Source organism: Pagrus pagrus (genome assembly GCF_965226575.1).
Source record: "Pagrus pagrus genome assembly, chromosome: 7".
Taxonomy (NCBI): Eukaryota; Metazoa; Chordata; class Actinopteri; order Spariformes; family Sparidae; genus Pagrus; species Pagrus pagrus.
The window spans coordinates 27,149,096-27,175,906 of NC_140191.1; the positions used below are offsets into that span (position 1 = coordinate 27,149,096).

At 39.3% G+C, this 26,811-nt stretch overlaps 1 protein-coding gene across 1 annotated transcript; it reads right to left on the minus strand.

The window, feature by feature from the left end:
* Positions 1-28: 28 nt before the first annotated feature.
* On the minus strand, positions 29-26,811 carry LOC311259246 (uncharacterized protein). Its single transcript, XM_084356259.1, has 11 exons — positions 26,658-26,811; positions 25,515-25,677; positions 25,249-25,320; positions 25,027-25,103; positions 24,391-24,491; positions 21,765-21,881; positions 20,064-20,138; positions 3,836-3,974; positions 599-681; positions 408-504; positions 29-282 (listed from the first exon to the last, which is right to left on the minus strand). The coding sequence occupies exons 1-11, from the start codon at positions 26,715-26,717 to the stop codon at positions 115-117; spliced, it is 1,152 nt and encodes a 383-aa protein (XP_084212385.1). The 5' UTR covers positions 26,718-26,811; the 3' UTR covers positions 29-114.

Genomic DNA, 26,811 nt, shown 5'->3' on the forward strand with positions numbered 1-26,811 from the left:
CAGATTGCTGCGGGGAAAGGTAAAAAGATAACTGGAATATTTTATTGAATATTTAAAACATATTCAGTGATTACTCCGTCCATGTCTGGGGTACTGTTACATGTTGGCCGTGGGTCACTCGCTCTGCTGTTTGGCTTGTCGTTGGTTGACTAGCTTCCTCAGGTGCTGGCTGATGGCAGATGGCTTCTTGTAGATCATTCGCCGGTCTGCTCCTTTTATGTGAATGTGATTGGCTGATGGGTAGGACTCCTCCAGAAACTTCTTTTGAAGCTTAGCTACCATCTGGTGCAGGGAAAAGATGATTTACTATGGGGTTTCACACAAGCGTGACTACAGTATTGTTCTGTCACTGTCCTAGCGTTAATAATACATCACGGAATCGTGCAATACACAATACATATTCTCACCTGGTTTAAGTCTTCTGGTATTTGCTGGTCAAAGGTATCCCCAGTGATTACACTCACAGAAGTCCTGCCGGAGAGGGGCTTAAACCTTGTGATATCCCTTTAAAAACAAAAGTAATACATCAATTGTTATTTTGACATTCACATTAAAACATGCAAAATAGCAGATCCGTCCAGAAAAGAGTTTTCCATACCTTACTTGAGCTGCACTTTCATTCAAAAAGTAATGCTCATCCACCGAACTGCTCTGGTGGGCAGGGTTACTTAATAGGTACTTCTATAAGAGACAGATAGAGGAAATAATCAGTCACAACATCTCAAATGCATGAATGATTATTTTTTAATCAAGTGTAATACACCTGAAGGCTAACAATGCACTACCTACATTACCTTCAGAGGAAAAATAAAATAAAAGAAAGCAAGCCACAACATAGTACTGGATACTTGTGTCGAATACACGATATCAAATATAAACTTAACATACGTACAGTGATGGTAATCATTTAACCAAAACTGAGCTATGCCAAACGTTGTGTATGTAAACATATACTGTTATCTACACTGTCATATCAATCAGACTGAGATGTTCAGTAGACATCTGAAGACAAAGCTCAACTCAAACATAGTAATATAAATGACAGTAGAACAGACCTACTCAACTAGCAGCCTGTGGGCCAAAGGCAGCCTTTTAACAACCTAATTCTGGCCCTTTGATCATTTTCTTTATTGGTTAATTTGCCCCAATCATTACTTATGTCTGTTGCCAACCACAGAAATACTTTGATTTCATTGAAAAGGTTTAGAGTCAACCTGACAATTACGGCACATTTTTTTAAAACACACATAAAAAATACAGCGAAAAAAAGTTAAAGTGCATTGTTTAAACACATTTAAGTTCCGCGTTTTACAGGTCAGACATGTAAGAACGTAAACATCTGGCCCCTCTCAAGATGTAGCTGAATAGGCCTACAGTAGAATATAAAATTCTCAGCCTCATCCAGATCACAAAGGTGATACTTTAATTGTTCTTTTCTGGGACTAAATGGAAGGATTTCAAATTTTAACTGAGCACAAATAGACCTCTGAGGTCGATTCTACATTTTCAGATTTGGTTTATTTATTGAGCAATTCCCCAAAAAATATTTGTTTTGTAAGTCTATTGGCAGGCATGTTAATTAACCTATTCTGTGAAACTACTACTAATTACTGTGAAAGTATCAAAACACACAGCCTGTACTGAGAAACTGCACCTTTAAATGAGCTGTCAGGACTTTCGTATGGTTGTGATGATGTCACAACTATACAGTGACCGTAAAAACACCAGCAGAGCTGATGCAGAAACATGGTGGGTGGTGCCTGCTCAGGCTTGTGAGAGCTGACCAATCAGAGCAGACTGGGCTGTTTTCTTTCTAGGAGGGAGGCCTTAAAGAGACAGGCAGTAAAACGTGTGTGTAAAGTGCTCAGACAGAGGGTGCTGCAATGGACATTATAAGAAAAATAATGTGTTTGATGAACATTAAGGTATGTAAACATTTTCTAGTAGGCATCCAAAATAAAAGTATGAACTTGAAATTGAGCATATGGGATCTTTAAACATTTGTACTACAGTACAGTTGTACTATATTTGTGTATGTACTGCAGGCAAGATCTTTACAAAGCTAACCTTAGTTCCATCCAAAAAGTACATTTCCAAGATGATTTGGAAAAGATGGGAAAATGAACTACAACTCTTGCTATAGTATGCCCATTTGAATGCAGAGAAGTCAGTGTCCAGCTCATTCAATGAAGCAGCTGCAGACAGAATACTGATATGTTGACATTGTAAATTTCTTGGTCTTGGTTCTCTGAAAGGGAAAGTTCACCACGCCACCAGAATAGATGTGAATTCTCAAATTGAGCCGAATTCTCCTTTAACTGTCTCAATCACCCACGTGTGATAAGACCAGATAGCTTTGGTGCCGTTAACATAGCAGCAAACAATTCTGCTCCAGTTCAATTAAGCAGTGGTTACAGAACATGCCCTTGAGAAATGGACTGCATGCTCTATTGAGTCCGGCGAGCTTGTGAGAGTGTGTGCGTGTTATAACCTTCACTAGCCTGTCTACAAAACCTTTCTCTGTCCTTGGAGAATTCAAGCACAATGATGTCCTTATCGCCTTGGCAACAACTGTAATACTTGAAAAGCTGAAATAGGTCCCTCATCACTACTGCCATCACATCGTGGGTGGCAGGCAGCAGAGAACAAGGAGCCTTAACGAACTGTTCGCATTCATCCCGTAGCAGGAGTCATCGCACCACACAGACAGCTGCGGAATAAAATTAATGCTGAAGGGATGTTAAAAATGTCTGTGAACACTTAATGTCAGTAAGTGTTCACAGAGGGCCACTAAAGCGTAAGTTGTTTCTCCGAAGAATAAGTAAAAGAATTTGAAGAAGAACTGTGCGGTTTAAATGCAATAAAATGCTACTAAATTAGCTTTCCTGCAATAATCTGTCTATCTCTAGGTCCCAAACGTACCCAACATGAGTGTTTGTTTCCTTGCTGTAATAAGGTGTCAGTCTATACGGAGCAGTATCCCATGTTACCAAAGATATTGGTTGTTGTTCATCACCGGAATCCATTACTACTACTCTTCAGCCTAAGATGTTTTCCATAGCAAGTATAAAATGACTACAGGACTTTATGACAGGCAGTGTCACTGCTGTATGTGTGTGCTTTATACAGATCCACAGCAAATCTAGTATGGACAAGCGCAAAATAAAAAGCCTCCCCTGTAGAAAAACTTCATCTGCAATACACAGCAAAAAAAAAAAGCTTGTAGCTTATATTAACAGCCTTTTCCTCACAAACTGTGCAACCTGTCAAAAGGCTGAGTTTACAATATAGCAGGCATCAGCAGATACAGTGCAATTGCAGCATCATGTCAGCTCCAGGAAAAGGGTTCAATTTTCATTTATTTTAAAATGACGTCTGGTGTCATATCATGCCAAATTCACAGTCTCTGACGATATGAAGACAAACGCTCCTGCCATCATCGTCCACTCGTATCTCTGCTGAGGAGGAGACATGATTATTCTCACACTAGCACCATCCTGTGGCAGTACAGCAAAGATGGGAGGAGGACAATTAAAATCATTTTTTCCTCCATATTTCTAATTAGGTTAACAAAAGCGAAAATTGTCTAAGCAGAGGAATAGAGCCAAGGTCTTGTATTCAGAATGAGTAAACCTCAACACCTATGATATCACAGCACCTTCTTACCCTGATGACTTCTTATATTCATCCCTAGATTGGCCCTGACCTGCTGTGTCAACTTAAGCATGACACAACATTAACAGAAAGATTGCTGCTGTTTATTTTTCAATGTCACAAGCTTTGGGTTACACACCATTTTAATGTGGGTGTGAGTGTGTTTGCTCATTAGTCTGACCTGGCGCTGGACGACCTCCTCTGAGACATTTTCGCCTTTAATAGTCGGTTCAATCGCCCCGAGGATGATCAGCATGCGGCTCAGCCCTGTCGCTGCTGAAAACTGCTTGGCTTGGAGTGAGGGCAGCAGCTTACCATACCTGAACAAGCACACACAGACACACACCCACAAAACTTAAAGTGGAGACAAACTCAATTCTTAAGTCTAACTAAACTAAACATTGCTCTATTGGTTTTTAAAGCTAAATTAATTGATTTTTTAGCAACTTGTGGGCAGCAGAGGAAGTCAAAAACACAACATTGACGTATTATAGCATAATGAAGGAATTCTCCAGGTTAAGACCTCCTGATGAATTAAAGTCCAACTCTTATCTAGCTAGTTAGCTCTTTTTTGTGAATATTTAGCCCTTCAGCTCACTAAAGTCGCTAGCTACAATATGTTTGTTTGTGGCACATTAATGTTGTCAGTTTATTAAGGCTGCCACTAATAAAATTATTTTCGATATCGATTATTCTGCAGATTATTTTCATGATTGATCAATTAATCGTTTAGAAATGTCAAGAAAATTTATAAATTGCTTTTTTTGTCAAGCCAAAAGTCTAAGACCCAAAGACTCTTCATTTAATGTCATAAATTACAAACATGTTGATGAAGGTTCTCAGTCATCCAGGTCATGGTAATTCTAAGTGTTGTATCGTAGGCAACTGGACTCTTCAAGAAACTGAAACAAGGCCAGCTGCCTATTATACAGCACTTAGAAACATAAATTACAAAGAAAAGCAGCAAATCCTTTACATTTGATGAATGGTTGATTAGTGAAAAAGGTCAGCGCAGCATTCATTCATTCAACCTTTATTTAAATTTGAAAAATCATTGAGGGCAAGGCCTCATTTTCAATGATGTTGAGAGCACAAAAAAAAAAAACAGAATAGGTGCAAAAATGTGATAACGAACATAATCACAGAGCGAATAAACAGAATGGGTACATAAAAATGATAACAGATAAGAAGCAGTATGACAGAATACAAATAAAATGGAAGAAAGTGCTGAAAATGATACGAAACCGCAAACAAACATGACAAAACACAAATAAAACAGAGGTGCATAAAAGATAAATGGCAGACAACCATACAGGACAGCATGTAGTTAACAACACTTACATTCAAATGCAAGCCGTAAACTGACCTATAGGTCTGACTGCATCAAGTTTAAATGTACGTTGTAAAATGTTCCAAGTTTAATGGAGCACAGTTTTCCCAAATGTAGTGGGAACTTGCAGCATTATATGATCACTAGACTGTGTTGAATAGTGATTCTGTGACCAGTTTAATAAAGAGCTGATATTTGGTGGCATGTTTCCCTTCAAGGCTTTAAACAGAAACAGAAACCAATGGCTGTCACATCTTACTGTTAAAGGTACCCACACAACTTTTTCATATAGAATACAATGATGAGTGGAACAAACAGTCACCAGTAATGAATCTGAGGGCGGAGTGATAAACCCAGTCTAGTGGAGTAGGAGTGGAGACAGAGGCATGTCTATAGATAACATCACCATAATCCAGGACAGATAAAAAGACAGCTTCAATGATCCGTTTCCTACAGAACATGGGGTTCTGTTTCTGTATAAATAACCAATTTTTTGTGTGTTAATATGAAATTCAAATGTGAGTTTCTGATCCAAACAGATACTCAAGTATTTGTATTCAGAAACCCTTTCATAGGCATTAAAGTGTGACCATCAGGTCTCTATCGACCGTTTTCCAATTGTCACTTGAATCTTTAAAGCTGTTAACGGTTAGTCTTCATTTGTGCTGCTCAACAACATGATAAAGTCCTAAATGGCTGCATTACAACAAGGGTGATTTTATGATCACAGTAACAGTGACACAAGTAAAGTCATACATAATATTTGCCGTCCTCCGTTTCTTTTTCAACCCAAAATCTCAAAGTTTCTCTTCGAAAACATTTGCCTGGGGAATGAGAAATACACTTTTTTTGGCAGATGAGAGAAGAAGAGCTGTGGGATTTTGTAACTCAGGAGGCCCAATCGGTCTCGGCTCACTGGTGCTCTGAATTGGCTGGTCTCAGCCTGTGGAGCCCAATCAATAGTGCCGTGCGCCTGCTGCCGCCATCGCCGCACCGCGCAGCCTGCTCCTACACGCAGCCAACAGCAGCACCAGGAAACACTCGTCCTTTTCTTAGTCTTACTCCTGATCTTGGCCAGACACACAGCCCTGTGCCCCTGTGTCCTATCACTGTCTCTCTGCTATGCTCCAGCCTACAGTTAAAATCAATATCTGATAAACAACTATGTCATTAAGGGAAGCTTAATAAGGATGTGACGAATGCTATTTTCACTTTCGGTTAAAATATTGATTATTTTTTGACAATTCATTGATTAACTGTCCCCTCTATAAAATGAAGAATGAAAAATAACCATAATAATTTTCCAGAGGTCGAGGTGATGTCTTCATATTGCTCGTTTTGACCAATTATCTGTCAAAAAAAAACCCAAAACTCCATTTACAGTCATAATGAAACGGAGAAAAGAGGCAAATCCTTACGCAACAAAAATGTTTAGCCTGTTTAAAACCATGACTATTGATAGCAATGTCAGTCTGCTGGTCGGTCTGTCGATTGTTTCAGCATTATGGTCCAATCTGAAACATCTCAACTTCGTGCAGACTTTCATGGTGTCCAGAGGGTGAATCCCAGTGACTCAAATTTTTCCTTTAACACGGGACGGCCCAAAGTGGGGTCCATTTTAGTGAAAAAAACAAATAAATCTAAATCAAAATGTATGCTTTTTTAAAATCTGAAATAAAAATTATCTTCAAATACGTAGGATTACTAATTATTAATATACAATAAGAATATAATACACATTTTTGCCTTTTATTTGATAGTGTCAGTAGAGATAAAGTAAAGAAATGTGGGGAGAAAGGGATATGACAAACAAGATCCTCTAGCTGGAAGTTAAACCCTGGAGGTTGCAGTTTTGTGGTATGTTTCTTTTAAAGGCCCAACGTGTATGGTTTCGGGGTATCTATTAGCAGAAATGGAATATCCTATTTATTTATATATCCTTGCTAAACCTCAGCATGTTAGCATAGTCATTGTGAGCATTTTTCCAAGCAAATGTTAGATTCTTGCATCCTGACAGGGATGCTAGCATGGCTGTAGACACGTCCTAAACAATTGAGCTGTTAACAATATTGTTTTTCTTTTAATTGACTATTCAGTGAATTGACTACTCATTTCAGCACTAAAACATAATAATACTTAAGCTGTGACAATATCTCACATCATGGCAGAAGCCAGCAGTGCATTTTACAGTGTACTGCATTTTACTGTGCAACTGGCAGGCTTCAGTGCTGCTTCACTGCCATTGTACTGATCATATCAAACCTACATCATAAACATTTATGTTTCATGTGTAAAATAACCCATTTCACCTGATGCTGATATGACTTGCTGCTATCCAAAGAACTGTAGCTTGAACTATCGGGCTCTGCTCCGGCAAAGCATGTCAGCACTGATTGGTCAAATAAATCTGACACAAACGGCGGAGAATGGTTGTTCAGCTGCTACAAATGGCTGTCTAACATATCTGCCACATTCATGGTAAAAGAGACGGTCCCTACAGGTCAATAACAGATACAGGAAGGAGGAGTTAAGGAACAAATGGACTGCTCTAATTTTCAGTCTTCGGTAGACAGAAAAAACTTTTCAAATCAGACCTCAGGAGAGTGACATTTTGACATTTTCATCTTCCTTGCCACCGTTTTCCCCCGAAGTCATTCTGGCACCACAATTTAGAACTGACTCTTCGACCCGGCTCTTAGGGGACTTCTCAGTCTCTGCACATTTTCCACCTGTCACCCTTTTCTTACCCCTTGATTCCAAAAATAAAGGGGGGGAAAAACCCTCTCTCCCTATCATCCCCCTAGTTCGAATCTGGTCAAATCATTCCTGGGTCTGGCATTGAACATTATTTCAAGGATTCTCCAGCCACCTGTCCTATTCCCTCCTCTTTTTTCCATTTTTAATTCTGCCCCGGAGTGAGGATTATGCGAAGCAAGGCATGCGTGTCAAAGGGAAATTTAGTGGGTAAAGACAGCCAAGATTGGCGGGATGAATTAAACAGATAACGGGAGGAGACGAAGTGGGGGAACCATGTAGAGCAAAACGCCTCACCGATGTTGGTCATTTCAGAGGGGCTCTTTTTTTTTCCCTCCCCACAGGAGCGAAGAGGCAATATCTAAATTAATAAAGTGATGAAATGAGTTTGTGCCGTGGACTTTCTGCTGTTTGACTTTCCCATCTGGATTAGTGCAGGCTGAATGGACGCTCTGTTACTTTTGTTACAACTGCGCAATTCACTGTCGGAATTTGGCCCTGTAGTGATAAGGCTCCCCTCCTCCTCCTCCTCATTACCATCTCATTTCATATGCAGGGCCTCTGTTACCTGAGAGCCTGCTCACACACAAAACACGAACTATTACACGAGCTTCTGCCAACTATTACAATGAGCAGAGAACATTTAAACACGGACTATTACATGAGGCTCAACTAACTATTACACCGAAGGAACATTTTTTAAAAAACGAGTTACTGCAAAGACTTTGAGAGACTATTACGGAAAGGAGGGCATATGGACGTGGACAGGTACATGATGAGGCCTCTGACTCTCACACAGACAAGACAATTTGACAAAATTTTGAGGAGTTCTAATCTTCAATGGCTCGTTAGAGTCGAGATTCATCTTAGCACAATGTCCAACTGTAGTTCAACGCAGGTGGAACATTAAACCCTAAATTGTACATGGGGCATAACGAGAGGCCCCAAATCTACATTTGTAGTACACAGGTCACAAGCAGATTCACACAGAAAAATATGATCTTAAAGCAGTGAAACACTAACAAAACCTTAGATCAATTATGACTATCCTTGCGCATGGAGTGCCATACTATACTCTGATGTAATGTAGTTATTGTGTTGGTTTGGCGTGTTGTCTAGTCATCTGCATATTTCTATTTTTATATCAAGGATAACATGGAAATGAGTTTTAGACTTCCTCTGTCTTGTAATGGCAACTAAACTAAACTACACCATAAAAACATTAATGTGTCGCAGTCACTATAGACCCCATCACAGTGACGTCACACTGACAACACCAGTCACCCCTGGGTAGAAAAACGACGGTTGATCTGCAGTGGGGAGCTACGGTTTGTGAAATCTGCAAATATGTTTATTTCCATAGTCATTTTCAGCCATGACTGTAACATGTACAGATATAAAGTCAAACACAGTGGTCCAACCTCTCTGACCCTTCTGCTGTGTGTATTTCATGTACTACAACACCTTTGATAGATACACAGCAACATCTCAGACTAACTGCTGGCTTGGGGTAAACTCGAGACGTAATTTTCATTAACGGCTAAATTGGGTCTCCAACGTTGGGCTAGTTAAAGTGTTGTTATTAATGAGATATGAAAGCATCAAACATGCATTTTAGATGACTTTGAAATAACATCATGACAAAAGGTTCAATTCTGTGGAAGCTAATCTGTTTTCCACACAGAAGTTATTATATATAAACACTGTAAAAAGTTAGTAAAAAAAAGTTAATAATAAAAGGCTTTATTCAAAATCCCATTTAAATTTGTAACTATACTAATAACCAAACGTCCAGCCTCAGAATAAAGCCTTACTCAACAAAAGGCTGTGTAGGAATAATAATCTTACATCTTGTTTGTTTAATATGGATTAATGAATTAATATGCCCTGGACGTTTGCAGGCTAAACATCACAGCTCGAATCAATGAGGGAGACGAGAGGTCACAATTAGCTCACACATGTTTGTAATAACAGCAGGACTGATCACTGCAGATGTCTTTAGACGGCTGAACCCAGTGAAAAACAGACTCTGTCTGCATCACACAGATGGAAAAAGCTTGAATTCAACAGTGTAAAAATATGTAGCTATAAAATAAAATAAAAATGTAAGATTCTTAATTTGGGTGGAAAATGATTCATTGTAATTGATTTACTAAACACTTAAACAACTATTAAAATGAATAGATAGTGCCAAGTATCCTTAGGGTCTCTTGGATGTTCAGAATAAATTTCAACCCAACCCAGTGAAAAATGTAACGATTGGTGAGGTTTAGAATACAAATACAAAGAATTAAATTTAGCTCAGAGGGACAGACTTCCAAAAATTCATCTCTTTAAAGCAAACGCAAGGTCCCATGAATTTAATAAAAGTTTTACATGGATAACTTCAAGAAAATCCATGATATTAAGTTAGAGGGCCTCGCTGGGTTGGTATGGAATAACACATATAAAAAAGAAAACCACAGGAACATTCCTGATTTCTTCAGCTGACTACGAGGTCGCGTTGAGTGACAGAAGCTTAACACTACGGACTTAACAGCCTGTAACCTGGAACTTCCCACAACCTGAACCTGTAAGAACGAGTAAGTTCAAGGATAGGGATACAAATTTTAAATAATTTATTTAATTGATAGTTGGCTGCCTTAACAATCGATTATTGATTAATCATTAACAATATGTGAAATATGTCAGACGTTCATTCTTCCATTAGAAAACCATTCGTTTTAACCACTGACTTCATCCATGTTTGATGCAAAATCGTAGTCGGTGTCATCAGGAGTTAAAAGAACAGATACAGTAAAAACATAAAGTGACTTAAATGAGAGTCTAAATCACACAAAATAATGACTTTGTTTTACCTGCAGAGCTACTGTCTGTCCCTATTCAACAACTGGTCCAACAAAGTCCAGCCCATATTAAGGCAACTAAATGGCTAAAATGTGATTATATCATTTGCATAGAATGTCTTTTTTGTATTATTTTAATTAAATACATTTTCTCATACTAGTATTTTGTATTTTTTGGGGGATATATCTGAAAAGCAAGTACAGTATCTGTAATCTGTTATTATAAGATACTTTTTGATATGTTTGTGTCCATCTCTGTTTGTCGGTCAAAACATTTTTTTTCGATTAAATTCTTCATGCCGATTAATTGATTAATGATTAATCATAAACATCCCTAGTCTAGGTTGTAAGTTCTTGAGAAGGCCACACTGAATGGAGACAGCGGAACCAGTATCGTCATTTTTTACACCGCTGATTGCTTTGCAAATTAACAGATATACAGTATTTCTCACACCGACAAACTTTATAAAAAGGTAAAAAAAAAAGAAGTTGGTCTATCACAAATGTTCAACACTTGTAGTTTTCAGTCTGCCAAAAAGTTAACTTTTCAAACCAGATCTCAGATCTCAGTAGATTTAAAGTTTCATCATCCTTGCCACATTTTTTGTGTGCAGACTTTATTGTGACACAGTAAAAAGTCAGATAAAACCTTTCACATTTTCATCTGACCTTTATGAAACAGACACAGCCAACCAATTAGCACTACACTAAAGCCTATAGGAGAGTTATTGTATGAAGTACCACGCTGCTGTAGTGTGCAGTATGAAGCACCGTACTGTTCACACACAAGCAGTTTTATAGTGAGTGCTTTAGGATATAGACATTACTGTATAGCATCACATTTAGCCTATTTCAAGCACAAAAATAAAAGCCTCTAACAATTTAGAAAAAAAACAAGAGGACAACGGTTAGGCTCAGACTGTCAACTGCACTTTTGTGTATATCTTAAATATTTAAGTCTGTTTTTATGTTTGATTTTTATACCCTACGCTTGAAGCTTTGTGGTTTTTATCACCCCACTTTGCCCATTGGGATCTTTAAATGCGTCATATTTTATGCCAGCGGGGTGCAGGAAAAATTGCTTTTGGAAACTAACCACTGCTGTTCCTGTATACACTAAATGCATTCTGGTTACATTTTGTTTAATTATCTGATTGGTATCTGATATAAACTATGCCATTTCTGCTTTTGTGTAAAATCAAGGATGTATTCTTACTACCATAATTATTGTACAATCAATTTTAGAAGCTTATCTGCTTTATTACTGGCCTGATAAACAGACATAACTGACATTTTGTTTCATTTCATTCATTCACTATTTCAATAGATGAACAAATCTAACTGGGTGGCGATTCAGAGGTCTGCCTTTATTACACTTCATGCTGTCAAATGGAGGCGACTGCCCAAATATAAAACTGAAATATAGAGTGTAATACCCTGTATGAACACAAGGTGTCACTCTTGCATCACAGCCGACCTCAGACTAATTCCAGCCTGCTCTCAGCCTTCCTCCCACCATCAATACTATAGATTACACAGGGGTAAATACACAGGGGCCACAGCAGCCCTGCTTCATTAGTGGAACGTAACAGCAATAGTTACGCTTACAGTGGTTCTAATTACAATTAATTGGCATTCCTGCCTCGTCTGGGAGTCTCTGGATGAGGGGGGAGGATCTGGGGATGGGGTGGGCGTGCTGCTGAGTCAGGAGAGGACTGAGGGAGGAGGCCGACACTACGGGAGCCATTACAGAAACACACTGTGAGGTGTAAGGAATCACACACTGCTGGAGCCTGCAGTGTCAGATCTACAAAAACCTGATCATACATGTACATTTTCTACATTTCAAACACATTCTCTTTTGAAAATTGTTTGACATTTTGTACCAAAAATGGTTTTCACGTTTCTTTTTTTGAGCAAAAGTTGACAGGGTTGATGTACATGAAAGATTTACAGTACAAGTTTATTTTCCCCATTTTTATCAGTTAGAGTCAATCAATAGTCGTTGCATCATGCTTTTGTCAGACTGCAACTTCTCCTGCTGCTTCATTTTATTTCACACTGTCCCAACTTTCTCTGTTTCTCTTCTTTCACTCGTTTATCTCCCTCTCTCCCTCCCTCCATCCATCGGCCCATGGCCGGGTGATTGCTGCCAATCTCAGCTGAGGATCCCTGGAGGGGTTTAGAGCAGGGCTGTGCTCCAGTGGGTTATTGAACGGTGAAAGCGAATGGGCTCTGAGGGGGAGGCTGGATATGTCATCACTGGCTGCTACTGTTTACCAATGAAGGCAGAGGAGACAGAAAGCCAGAGTGCAACGAAACACTAAGAGATTACGCAATGCCACTTACGGTGATTAATTAACTAAGGCAGCATCTAAGTATTAAAATGTTTAAATCTCTCAACAATGGAAAATGCAGTATAGAGAAAAGGAGAGAAGATTCCGGTATGCCTGTAAATCTGTCTGCTAACAAAGTGCAGTGAGGAATGATAGAAACACTCTTCTTGTCCCTCATATTAAATCCTGTCTGGCTTATAAATCAAACCAAATGCAGCGGTTGTGAGACTGAACGGTCGTCAGTCAAAGTGACAGTCATACGCTGCCCGTCATACAGAGCAGGCTCCAGGTGAGCCGCAGTACATGTCTATCTGCTACACACTGCGGCAAGCTGTGTGTGTATGTAACTGTAAATGTGTATGTGATTAAGGATGTGTGTGTTTCCGTGCAGGCTTTGCTGAGCATATTAATGACAGGTAGGATGATGAATGGGACAGAAAGTGTTGTTTTCATTTTGGGATGCATAACTCAATCAGGCTCCCATCCAGGCCTTCAGCCACAGCTGTTAGGCCAACACTGAGACACTCATCACCTCACACACGCCCCCAACAGACGCTTTACATGCGTCATGTATGCACACAGATATAAAGAGGAGACGCAGCCAATATACTGCGGATTTATACACCACACATACACAAACAATCTCACCTGAAACGATTCAGCTACGTACCTGAAAACAGAACCTAACTACAGACTTTGTAACTCAGCATCAACTTATTAAGATAATCCCCAAGTTAAAAAAAAAATACTGATGACTAACACTTAAAAGAACTACGATGCAGAGTGAAGGGATGAGCTGACTTTCAAGTGGTGCTCCTTTGAGGACTGAGCTGCGCTAAACACAGTAATGGTACATTAAAACGCAGAGTTTGCCAATCAATCAGCATTCATTAAATTGTAAGGACCATCCCATTAGACAAGAGCATTCCCCACTGTTTCTGCTCTCTGAGCAAATATATTCCCCATGGGGTAAATTAGTTTTGCACTCCACACACACACACACACACACACACACACTGACTGCAAAAAGACAGGAGACACAAACACACTCAGACATACACAAGTGTGTAAATGCTTCTTTTAAACATAAACTTCTTTTAAACATAAAATGAAAGAATTATCAGTGTAATTCCCTTAGTGATGTTTGTCAAAACCTTTGATGGCAGTTGAAAAATTCCAGCTGGAATCCCTGATCAGTGATCATCAACTAAAGAGAGCCTAATTATTACTGTACAAAGAACAGCATGCAGTCAGAAGTGTGTCAAGATGTGCTGCTCATGGACTGAGCTTGGTGCATAATGCAGGGCTTAATTAAACTGTTGATCATATTACTAGATTCATTTATTAATCACTTGATCTATAAAATGTGAGAAAATGGTGAAAAATACCCCTCAATACCACATTTTCCCTCAAGCCCAAGGTGATACCTTTAAATGTCTTGTTTTGTCCAACAGTCAGTTTACAATTATAGAAGTCTGAAAAAAGTCACATGGAGGAGACGGAACTAGAGAATATTTTTCTTGGAAAAGAAACACAGACTCAAAACGATTTTTATCAAAATACTTGCAGACTATTTTTCTGACGATCAACAAATCGTCGCAGCTATAATGCTGTTAGAGAAACTTGCATCTAACTGATCTGTGAGCAGCAGCATCTATTCAAGCCAAGCTGGCACGATGCAAGTGGTTTGCCACAGCGCAGCACGCAAGGCATATACGTTGTTTACCTTGATGACGTGTTGCAGGTGTGCTTGTTCAGAGCAACCAAAGCCTGATGTAAAAACTCTTTGCTACTATTTTTTATTCCGCCCTGTAATATTTAAAACTGACCCGCTCCTACTGTAGGAAAACTTTAAACATGAAGCAGCAGCAGGAAATGTTTGGTTGGCTTCAGCAGTGACTTAACGAAGCTCCAATACAGCTGGAAACTTTTAACAAACAGTAATGAGGCTCGTATCCGAAAGATCTGAACAGGCATATAGAATAAGATCAAACACAACACATTCAGTTAGAATATTCAAAAGTACTGAGAGCTGACCACTTTCTACACTTGTGAAAAACAAAGCTTCCTCTCTAATCACCTACACAGACAAATGTGTGTCTTGGGCCAAACGGTTAAGTGAAACCAACAGCTTGTTTGAGGGTGGGAAGGCTGGTACCTGGTACCAAGCTGGTACCAAGCTGGACCGTAACAGTGTGTGTCAGTAAAGTGAAAACATGACCTAAGTTTCCATTAAGGGGAGTCTTAAAAGTCAAAGCATGCAATAATATCCTGGACAAAAGAGTGGTTTTAAATTTGTGGCAACAGTTTGAGAAAGATCTTTTCTTGTTTCAACAAAACAATCCTACTGTGCTCAAACCTGCCAGAACTCTGACCTCAGCCCCATGCAACACCTTGGGAATGAACTGGAACTCCCAACACCAAGGACCAACCTCTCACTCATGCTCGTCTGGCTGAAGGTGTGTTCTTGCAACAGTATATTACTGGCAATAGCTTTAAAATAAGATGTCCTTCAATCACATATAGGTCTTTTGGTCATGGAATATCTTTTTATCCATATCTTATCCAAGTGAAAAACCCATCATGGGATTACCCATTGGTTTGTGAGTTTGGCACATAGATTTACAATAGAACTTGATTCCGGACCGGAGATGGCACCTATTCAATCAAATTGCTTTGACTGAATAAGTAAATTGCTTGCATGACTCATATGCCAAAAGAGGTTGTAGTTTCCAGCTTTAATTCCAGATTTTTAAATCACTTTTCTTGGCTCAGGGACATTTTTACAAATAAAACCTTTGTGGATCAAAAACTCATAACAGGAGGAGTCAGAATTGACCTTGTTTGCAGCTTTAGGTGTCCTGCCAACAGTCTTACTGAAATCTTTTTTATAATGGCCGTCTATCGGGAAAATACTTGATGGGGAAAGATTTTTGCTGCAATGCTGCAAGTGGCCACTGGGAAAAAATTGGAAGCAAGGCTGCAAAGCACCGCCATATCTAGATCTAACTAATACATTCACGGTTTGGCATTATGGCCGTCTCCATCTTGGTTTTTTGGAGTCAGAAATGACCATATTTGGATGAAAGGGTGGAGGTGGGGATGATACTCATTGGATCTGACTGAGAACCCGAGGACATGCCGTGGTAGCGATTTGTCAATCACTTGACACTTTTCAATCAGGTAGCCACACCTCAAAGCACCCCTCTTCAGCGACTGAGACCATAAACTTGTTAGGAAACAGTTTACTGAGAGAATCAATAAAGTAATAGGGTAATTTCCTCATAAGCTTACATACAATCAGACTTCTTTTTGCAACCAGTGGAGTTGCCCCCTGCTGGCAATTAGAATGAATGCAGATTTCAGGCTTTTTCAAATTGGCTTCACTCTTCAGACCCAGAAGTGCCATACACTATCTATACAGTCTGTTATTTTAACCGAGCATTGTGACAAAGCAACCAAACTGAAGGGATTCTATACATACACAGCAATCAGTTATACTGAGCTGTAGGGAACATCCCTGCCTGTATTTCAGCGGAGAGATACAAAGCTTCCATTGCTTAAGCTGGTGAAACAAAGACTGACAGCACTGTGTGGCTCAAACCGATGGCTCTCTTCCAGAATGTAATTTGTCCAGACGTACACTGGGCTTCTCCTAATCTCTGCTAGATGCTAGACCCACTGCTTGATTTTTCATCAGGAAGCATTATCTATGCCCAAAAGGAAACGAGACACATGCCGCAACGTCTGCAGAGGAAAATCCCAAATAAGAAAGTTGACCCCTTACAACAAGTGCGCACACACAAACACACTCATACACACGCACAAGCAAATACCATTCTCAGGAGATGGTGGCAATTCATTTTGTAAGATGTAACAGAACTAATTTTGGGAGTGAGCCTCTGTTAATGAGCACGTCTTTGATGTGTAAATCCTCTGGTCCCAGTGCAAAGCTGATACGGTCTCCCTACAATCCTGCTCAGGTGCAGCCCTGCTCCCTTCTGCATTGCTTATCTTGTGTAGCAAATACTGTAAGACCTCCGACAGCTAATAAACAAGTATGTAGGAGAGAAAAATACACACCTACTGTACATGCAATCTGGCTGAGAAAAATAGGAAAATAAGGAAGAAGCAAGTTGAAGAATGCCAGAGACACTATGGTGCTGTGCTGTATCTTGTATCTTCACACTGTATATCCCATTCCTGTGTCTATTTTTACTCTCCCCTGGAAATCAGGCACCGATGATAAAATTATGTTTTATGAAGTAAATTTGAGTCCTTGGTTCATTTCATTTCTCTGTTGCTTCTCCACAGAATAATTGGATTGTGGCTGCACTGTCATGTACTCAGTGAAATGAATGCCTATTAATCAGTGGATAATTGGACACATACCCCTGATAAATGGTGCTGCTCCACTTTGAGTCACGTACAAATTAGGCCATTTTCAGGGATCCATTTCTTATCTGGCTCGACTCATGCTTATATAAGCTGCGAGCTAATATCGGTGGACGGAACTACGGATGCACTAAGTCATGATTCATGCCTAAAATGAGATTACTTGATTTTACCATACGCCCGTGATAAGCACATATCAACTTCCCGTTGGTGTTTCTAGATGACATCACAAAATATGGTTTTTAAACTCTTAGAACTACTTTACTGACATTGGTAGAACTTAAGAAGGAAATATCAACTGCAATATAAGATGATGAATATACAGTGGGGATGCTTCTTGATCCTTAAAAAGTTGATATTGAGCAGCTTACTACTTCAAAGATATGGCAGGAGATGGGTTGCATCCTGGTTAAGTAGCTACTTTTATCTTCAAATAAATATAAAAACAAATCATCAAAGGTTGCTTGTGTGAACAGTATTGCTTGTATTACACAAAACTATTTTGAGAATGGATTAATCGCTAATTATTTAAGCAAAAGTGTCTAACACTCGCTCCTCCAGCTTCTTCAATGTGATGATTTTCTGCTTTATTTGTCATTTATGGTAGTAAATGAAGAGTCTTTGGGTTTTGGAGTGTTGGTTAGGCAAAACGGGCCATTTAAAGACATCGCTTTGGGCTCTAGGAAATTGTGACGAGCATTTTTCACATTTTTTTTATTTGATTAATTGCGAAAATAATAGGCTGAATAAAAAGTAATGAAAATATTGCTTACTTGCCGCCCCACTTTTTATATTATTTATCTATACTTTGATACATTATTTACTGTTATCAAGTATGGAGAAATGTATAATACAAATCCAATTTTGTACTTCTGAAAAAAGCTGTTTGAACTGTAAACAAAAATCCTGCACCTACTCACCCGCTTTATCTAAATTAAGGTTTTAAATTTCAGAAACTAAGAAGATTTTGAAGCAGCATAAACTGAAAATACTGCCTGAAAGTATCCAAAAGTTATATAAAGTGGAAACAGACAACTTCAGCCCCTCCTAGCATTTCCTAGTGGTATCATTGTTGGCCTCGCTGTCGCAAAGACAACCAGATCACTTTCTGTTTTCCTTAGTCACAACTACCACCAGTATAGGATGAAACAAGAGTTTATCCATTCATTTAGTCTATAACGGAGATATGAAAGCAGATAGAAATGCTAGGATTGCTAGTCAGCCTTCATTTTGCTGTGAGATGCCCATTGACAAAAAAAATTGCAAAATGGGAGCGAAGTTTAAAAGGAGCCAATCTAACCACCAATGCTGTCATTATTTTATAACCATTACTTTGAAATAAAGATTTCAATCAATCAATCAATCAATCAATCAATCAATCAATCAATCAATTGTCCAATAACTTAGTAAGTAAGCAAAACTCTTGTCAAGAAAATGCCAGTATAAGGAGGGGACATGTTCAAGAAACAACAGTTCAGGATGTAATTAGAATAACTGATTTTTTGTTGAATGGATGCACTTATTTATTAACAGTTACTGTATAGTGAGGAACTGAGCATGTGCTGCACACTTTGAAGATTAGAAAATAAATCTGTTTAATAGACAAATGGAAAAATGTACAATCAGAATGACGTGCTGGCATTTGTTGGGAAAGTGTAATTTCTTCTGATGTTAGCTTTCACATACTGTAACCTAGGTAGTGTTTTGTAAAAAAGGATATGCGCAATTTTATTTTTACTAATTTTATCCCAAATTGTTTGTGTAACTACTTACAGACGAGGACACATTGAAAACGACACATACTGCAATGTGACAACAAAAATATCTAACGGGATTTGAGAATAAACAGCCTTTTGATCTGCTTTATACGTGACAAAAAACACACTACAGATGAACCCCAGAGATTTGTTTATCATGAGGCTATCGCTGCCAGGTTGTCAGCTACATCTAAAAGCTTAGCATGCTTTACTAAATTATGTAACTGATTAATTATTGTCCCCTCAGCAGTGAAATACCTTTTAATGATTTCACATGACATGCCTTACTTGTAAACAATCTGAGATAGTGTTAGTGTTTCATAATTGACACTTCTACCAACATTCCTCCTCTGCACTCTGGCTTATCATTAATAAAAAGACCTCCCCCCACATGATAATTAATGCATAATGAGATATATGCTGTGACAATGACTACCACTTGACATATATCTCGCCTGGAGGATTAAAGCAGTGTTATTACACTTGCTGTCACTCAGTCCCGACCACCGCCACAACTCTCGATCTCCCCTCATCTGTTTCATGCTGAAAAGAGTGTGATCAGCTAATGAGTTTCTTTGGCCTCCAATTAATCATGCTAATGAGCCCCACCCAGCTAAGATAATCAACTATTCTCACCGGAAAAGCCAATATGGGAAGAGTTTGGAGCTCGACTCGTGAAGCATGCTTGCGTCTCTGCCTCCACGCTCCTCATCCTAATCCCCTTTTCTTGATACAGTTCCCTTTTCTGTGCTCCTCTTCCCTGCCTCTCGCTTTTTATCTGCTCCTCTGCCCCTCGGAGCTCCTTATCGTCCTCTTTGCTCCTTTTCCATGCTCCTCTTTTCTCAATCTTCTTTTCCATTCCGCTTCTTCACATCCCTACCCAGTTGCTGCTTCCTCAACATCACTTCATCTTCTCTCCTTTATCCCTTTTCCTCCTTCTTTTTCTCCAGTTCTGTCCTTCCTACGCCCCTGAAAGCAGCTATAAACTCACCAGTACTTTTTCCACTGGTCCTCCTCAAAAAGGTCCTCTGGGATGGGATCAATCAGCACCAGGTCTGACACGTGCCTGAGGACACAGATAGGACACACACACACACACACTCAGATGAAGTAAGACTCATTGACTACCCTTGTCCACTTCACCCTCCCAGCTCAGGCCGTATAGTAATGAGTGTGCGATGGATGTCGCCATCTCGTCCGTCTTTCTGTGGATTCCTCTGTCCCCACAGACAGATGACCACACAGATCCAGGGGCAATATTTCCATTTGGAAAGGTGTCATCCACTCACCACTAGTTAATTTTCTCTCTTAATGGAAGCAACATCGTGCCTGATTAAATACTAAATCTTTCATCCCGGGTACGGGCTACTTGTCACGTTAATCACTACGTTGTCTCCGAGATGTCTGAGTTATTGGGGATGAAGACACTGGAATACATTTTGTTAAGTGTGAGTTTGGGGGCACCTCATACCATACGCTATAGAGCAATTTAAGATGACCTATTTTAGAAAACAAATGAAAGGAGCCACAGAGCTCCATTCTTGTTCAAAATCTGTTAAAAACAAATCAGTGAGCCACAGTTGCACTGGGTGACGTGTTCCTTCATTACCATGAGCACAATGTAGTGGGATTTGTTGACAATAAGAAAACTACAGAATAACACCAACCTCATTCATTAATGAGGCTTTTAGTCAGTGTGTGTTCTCTGTTAAACCTGGACAAGAATAAGTGGGAAAAGTGATTTATGTATTTCTCTATGTTTAGCTTTTAAACATGTGTCTTTGTACCTGTGCTGCTTCTGATTTGCATGTTTCACTTAGTGCCTTAAAGCACAATGTTGTTTTGTTGAGTGCATATTTCTGTTAATATTAATATTCCCCATTTACCCAGCATTCCCCTATTTCAATGTTGCATGTGCATCTGTGTTGCACATCTTAATTAGTACTTGACAAAGTAGCATATTGATATTTTTTACAGACACTAATATTCTCTTCTCTTTTTATTATTGCTATGCATTCTTATGAACTATATCAAAAACTGTTTAAATTTCATCTTTAAGGGACAACAGATATAGAGCAGATATAAAATAGTCTTTTAGCAATTTTCGTGCATTTACTGCAGAGCTGTTTAACATGTACTGTATCCTTAAATAAACGAATAAATACGGAAATCAAGTTGGATAAGACTGTATACTCGATCACGTAGACTCTATTAAAAGTGGTATTTCAGTATTTCAAACTTAGTGCTGCACTTTTATAAAGGTAGGGAAACTCATAGGATACAGAAGAAAAAAGAAAATTCAAAATTCAAAAATTGAAGAAGGTAAGGACTGGATACTTTGGTTCTAAGTACCTGTAGGGCTGAGCCCCAAGAGGCATGGATCCTACATTTCCCTGAATGCAGCCAATATTATAATTTTATTTCATCCTACCCGTCTTTACCTGGTAAATCACATCTATCAAACTCCTAGGCTCTAGTTTGTAATTCAAGCTTTCTGTTATAATTTTATAGTCTTCAAGCGAAGCCTGAACCGAATCCAGGTTACTCTCAGACTTAAAAAAAGCTGCTCCTGAGCCACACATAATATTCTATGAGTAGCACCACTCATACTTTAACAAGTTATGTAAACTGGCCTTCATGTGTAAAAAATGGTGGAGCTATTCTTGAAGTATTTCCATCATATAATACTTACACGTCATGAATGTGGCTGTAAAACCTGCCGTTAAGTGCACCGAGCTCAGAGCCCACGAGGATGAAGGGCTTGGCGATCCCAGCAGCCTGCAGGAGTCGGTGCAGATCATCCACCATCCTGAAAGACAACAACACTCATCTGTCTCTGAACGAAACCAGGACATGCTGCAAACTGGGCCAGGAGGTTTATTTATTCAGCTAGCTGGGACTAAGACTCCCACTATGAAAGATGAATACGACAGGCCACCATTAATCTCATTAATCTCTAACCTGCTCGTTAGCATGTTTATTAAGAACCCACTGGAGAGTCATTATGAAAAAGCAAAAATAACCTGAGTGGGAGAAAAAACAAGTGTAACAAATTCCACCGTAAAATTAAGGATGGCGGCAGCTGAATGAAAGTTAAGGTCAGGAGTATTTATAAGTTTTTCATTTATTCTCTTTCCAGACGTGGCACCAAAATAAACAGCAGTGCTGAAACCCAAATGACATCATACAGGAGGGGACAGTTCGGCTCTATTTACATTGCAACCAGCAGGGAAAAGCAGCAAACTTCTATCATCAGAAGCAGTATCACCATTACATGAGATGAAGCAGCTCCTCTCAGAGAGCCATCTGCTGTCCTGGGTGTGTTGTGCTAATAAATCAAACCTGCGGTGTCACACTAAAATGAAGAGTTTCACCTCAAGGGTTAAGATTAGGTACTCATCAAACTCCTCAAGATATTGAATTCTGGGAAATTGATCGCTTGCATCTCAAAATGAGAGGCCGCCTGTTTTCTGGGCCAGATGCCAAGGTAAACTTGACTGCTGACCATCGGCGAACCACGCCTGCTCATCCGTTAGTCAGATTTAATGCTCGACGAACGTGCTACGATGTCAAAGGAAGGAAGATTAAAGCCCGATCCCACAGCAGTGTGAGGCAGGGCACGGCTGTGGTGTGTTCAGCACAGGAAGGCACAAGGTGTCCATCCACACTTCAGTCTATGCTGGCTGGAACATTAATGAGTCCCAGGCAGCCAATTTATCACGGAAATATTGATTCCCATTGAATAATTATGGTGTAGTGGTAAATAAAACAAAACTGAATTTGATGTGTGTTACTGCACTGCATGTAGTGTAGCAGGTTTGTTTTTTTAACTTTATGGAGCTGAAACAATTGGTCAACTAGTTGATCAGTAACAATTTTGATAATTAATTAATCATATGAGTCAATTTCCAAGCAACCGCTCCAAAGATTCTCTGGTTACAGCTTTTCAAATGAGAAGATTTGCTGCTTTTGCTCCATGTTGTATTTAATTATGAAATTAATACCTTTGGGTTTTGGATTGTCAGTCTGACAACAACCGATTTGAGAACACTGGGCTCTGAGAAATTGTAATGGGCATTTATCCTTGTTCTAATTTAATAACAAAATTGACCAATAGATTATTTCATATTGACAGTAATCATTATTAGTACTCATTTATCAAGCAACAAGAGGCTGTAATTAGACACAGCATTGCATTAAGTTCAATGCTAACAAGCAAGTGCTTACTGTGTTCACCATCTTAGTCTAGCATGTTCACAATCTAACATTTGTTATTAAACCCAAAACACAAAGTTCATTGAACGCTAATGGAAGTGTCATAAGTTTTGCAGAAATTTAGTTGAAAAACAAAATATTAAACAAATTGAAAATTTTACTTGACAATGGCGTTAGAAATGTATCCTCTGGGAACAAAACATTTTGTAAATACATCAGGTAGAAGTTGCTACCTGATTGATATATATGGATGCATATAGTCTTATACTATATATAATATAGTATAATATATTATTATTATTATATACTATATATAATATAGTATAAGAAAACACATTGACCTGCTGGCGGCGCTATACAAAAAGTCAGGGGATCACTAAACAGTTAGCTTCATCCTCTGGGGGCTGCGAATGTGTGTACAAAATTTTATTGCAATCCAACAAACAGTGGTTGAGATATTTCGGTGACCAAAGTGGTGGACCGACCGACCAACATCCCAAACACTCATTCAGCTTCTCAGATGTACGGATTTGCTGATTTTCTCTGTTCTACATCTAAAAAGTAAATCTCTTTGAGCTTTGAACTGACTATTGCTGATTCAATTTTAAATTATTTTCAGATGAATAAGTAATCAAATAACAATTGTTAGTCACAGCTCACAGCCCAATATATGACATTCATCAGCAGCCTCTGTTGAGGATGGAAAGGAATTGTACTACACAAACTTTTGGCACAGTCCCAAATATTTTTCCTCCACATGCCACAGTGTCCTGATGAAGCAGCAAAGTAGATTCTGGCTTCCAACAATCAACACTCATTAGATCCAGATTCACCCGCACCACACATTACACTATAGTGCTGTGCATTTGGCCTAAATCTCATTTGAAATTTCTATAAATGAATTTTACAGCTCAGCAACAACAGAGAAATGGAATATGGCACTGCAGGAGTAAAACAGCCCACTCCCTCATTCAGAAACCACTTCATGGCAATAAAACAACTGATTTGAAAATGTGAGATTGTGTTTACAATGTAGACTATTTATACCACATCATGAGTGGCATTTTATATGTCACATGCAATCAAACGAGTAGAATACTAACCGTCCGGTTGTTGACATTCCCCAAACTCTCTCAGTCCCTGTGGTTTCATTCGGCATCAGCCGCTTGCTGAAGCCAAGCCCCATTCTGTCATAGGTGCAGACCTGAGCAGGGTGACAAACAGGGACATCACAGGTTTATAGGGATTTACAAATAACAACATGTTCTACAGACATGCAGGGTGCTCTCAGTAAGGGCTCAGCCCCAACCCTATCCTGTGTCGGCATTTTAAAAATGCATGATGGCTGAGTAACACTGAAAAGTTAGCTACAGATACAGGTGTAAACAGAGCACTGTGAGTTTGTTGTGTCACTGCCTGTGCGATTTAGTTGTTCAGATGTATCTAGGCCCCTTCACAACAAGCCAGTGACCTCATTTGGGTCATTTCAGACAAACAACATGGGGCAGGCTGTCAGCCCCGACTTTCTCTACTGAGTCCTTGTTGAGCAGAGAGGATGTGGCAGAGTCACTGCAAGGACTGTCCCTACATGCCCCTGACAACAAACAACATGGCTACATTAGTAGCAACTGATTCTAGAGAAAGTTCAACACAGTGGAGTGGATGTCCACGGTCAAGTCTGCTGACTCACCCTCAGTGAATCTGAAGAGTAATTCAAGTGTGAGTGTGGGCCCACTCACCTTTGTTAGTGTGGCCACACTTTCTTGGACATGCAACCAAACATCTGAAGACATTCCTGTCGGTGAATCCAGTATGACTAAAGAAAAACAAGGTCAGGGGGGCTCAGTTAAAACACACAAACAAGCCACGCAGACATGGAGCCATGTGCCAGAAAAGATTTTCATAACTTGGAAGGAAACCATTCATGGCAGATCATGAAATAACTTTATAGGATTTATTACCGACTGGTTGTCCGTGTCCTTTACACAAAAGATGCATCTTTTGACCCAAACCAACATCAACAATCTGGCCATCTGAATATGAGAAGGGAAGGCATAGAGAGAGAGATTAGACATCTCATTTGGCTTTAAAAAATTAATAGACAATACTACTGACAGTCTCCCGCTGGAGGCTAACCAACACAAATAACAAGCATATAAATAACTGCAGGTTAATATAAAATCAAACTGAAAGGAGCAATGACTTTGTTAGCCTACAATAACAGAACCTTTAGGCAGGAGCATCTGTCCTTCTCTCTGCAGCGAGGCGTAGTTGAGGAATGGAGGGATGATGACGATTAACAGCAAACACTTTCCTATGTTCATGAGCACAGAGCCATAAGAGACTCTGCCTTGAGATCCAGCTTGGCTGCGTGGTCTTTGATCCGGATCCTAGTTTACGTAAAGAAAACAAATGCTATGTTACCTCACAATTTGACCTGTATTCAGCATCCTAAAAATACATATATATTTTATCAACATATACATTCATGCACACCTTTGACCCACTTTGGCTATTTCAGTGATAATTCCTGTATTATTATATTAATTGTTATCAAAACACCTAAATTTAGGGTTTAACCAGGGTTAACCACAGTGTATGTTAGTGACTGTTCATGTGATCGCTTATAGAGCTCTGCATGGTCAGGTTGGTACCTGCCTACATCAGAGATCTACTGCAGCTGTTCCCCACCAGGAGGTCGTTATGGTCATCTGAGCAGGGTTTGCTGCTTATAACTAAAGTAGACCATGCTCTCGAGGTTGTGGCTCCTAAACTTTGGAACTCTTTCCCACTTGTCTTAAGAAATGCAGACACTGTGGACACCTTAAAAAAGCAGCTCAAGACCCATTTGTTTAAAATAGCCTTTGTGTTATTGTCTTTTCTCTGCCATGCTGTATTTATCATGTTTTATGTCTACATGTATCTCAATACATTATTGCCTGTGTGACGCACTTTGTGAAGTCTCTGCCCTCGAAAGGTGCTTTGTATAAAGTTACTCACTTACTGGCAAATATTGTTATTTAATTGTCCTGAGTGTATGCCGAATTAAAGAGCTGTTGCTAATGATTTGTCCAATAAAAAGTCTGAATAAGTTTAGAAGATAGTTGTACAAGCAAAGAGTTATTAAAATTGCTGTTTTTTTCAAGAGGATTTAGCTCCACTTCCCTCTGCAGACACTCATGCGTCGTATAACTTTAGATACGTCAGTATGCAAGCAGAAACACGTCTAACACACTTTAATAGCAGCATTTAACTTAAACAAACGAGCCTTTAAAGCCAGTCCGCTGATATAAGCTAATTTAACAGATATCTGCTGTCACATGTACAGCAGCTATTAGCAGCTAGCTAATTTTTATTAACGTTGCAATACCTTTCTATCAGCACTGGCAGGTTCATTGTTTGAGGACTGGGCTTCGGTTCTTCGACGCATTTTGAAATGAAGTGTTGTAATATAACATGCGTTAACAGCACAGAAGCTCCTGAGCACAACAGAATGAATGGAAGTGTAACCACTTCCTGGTGGA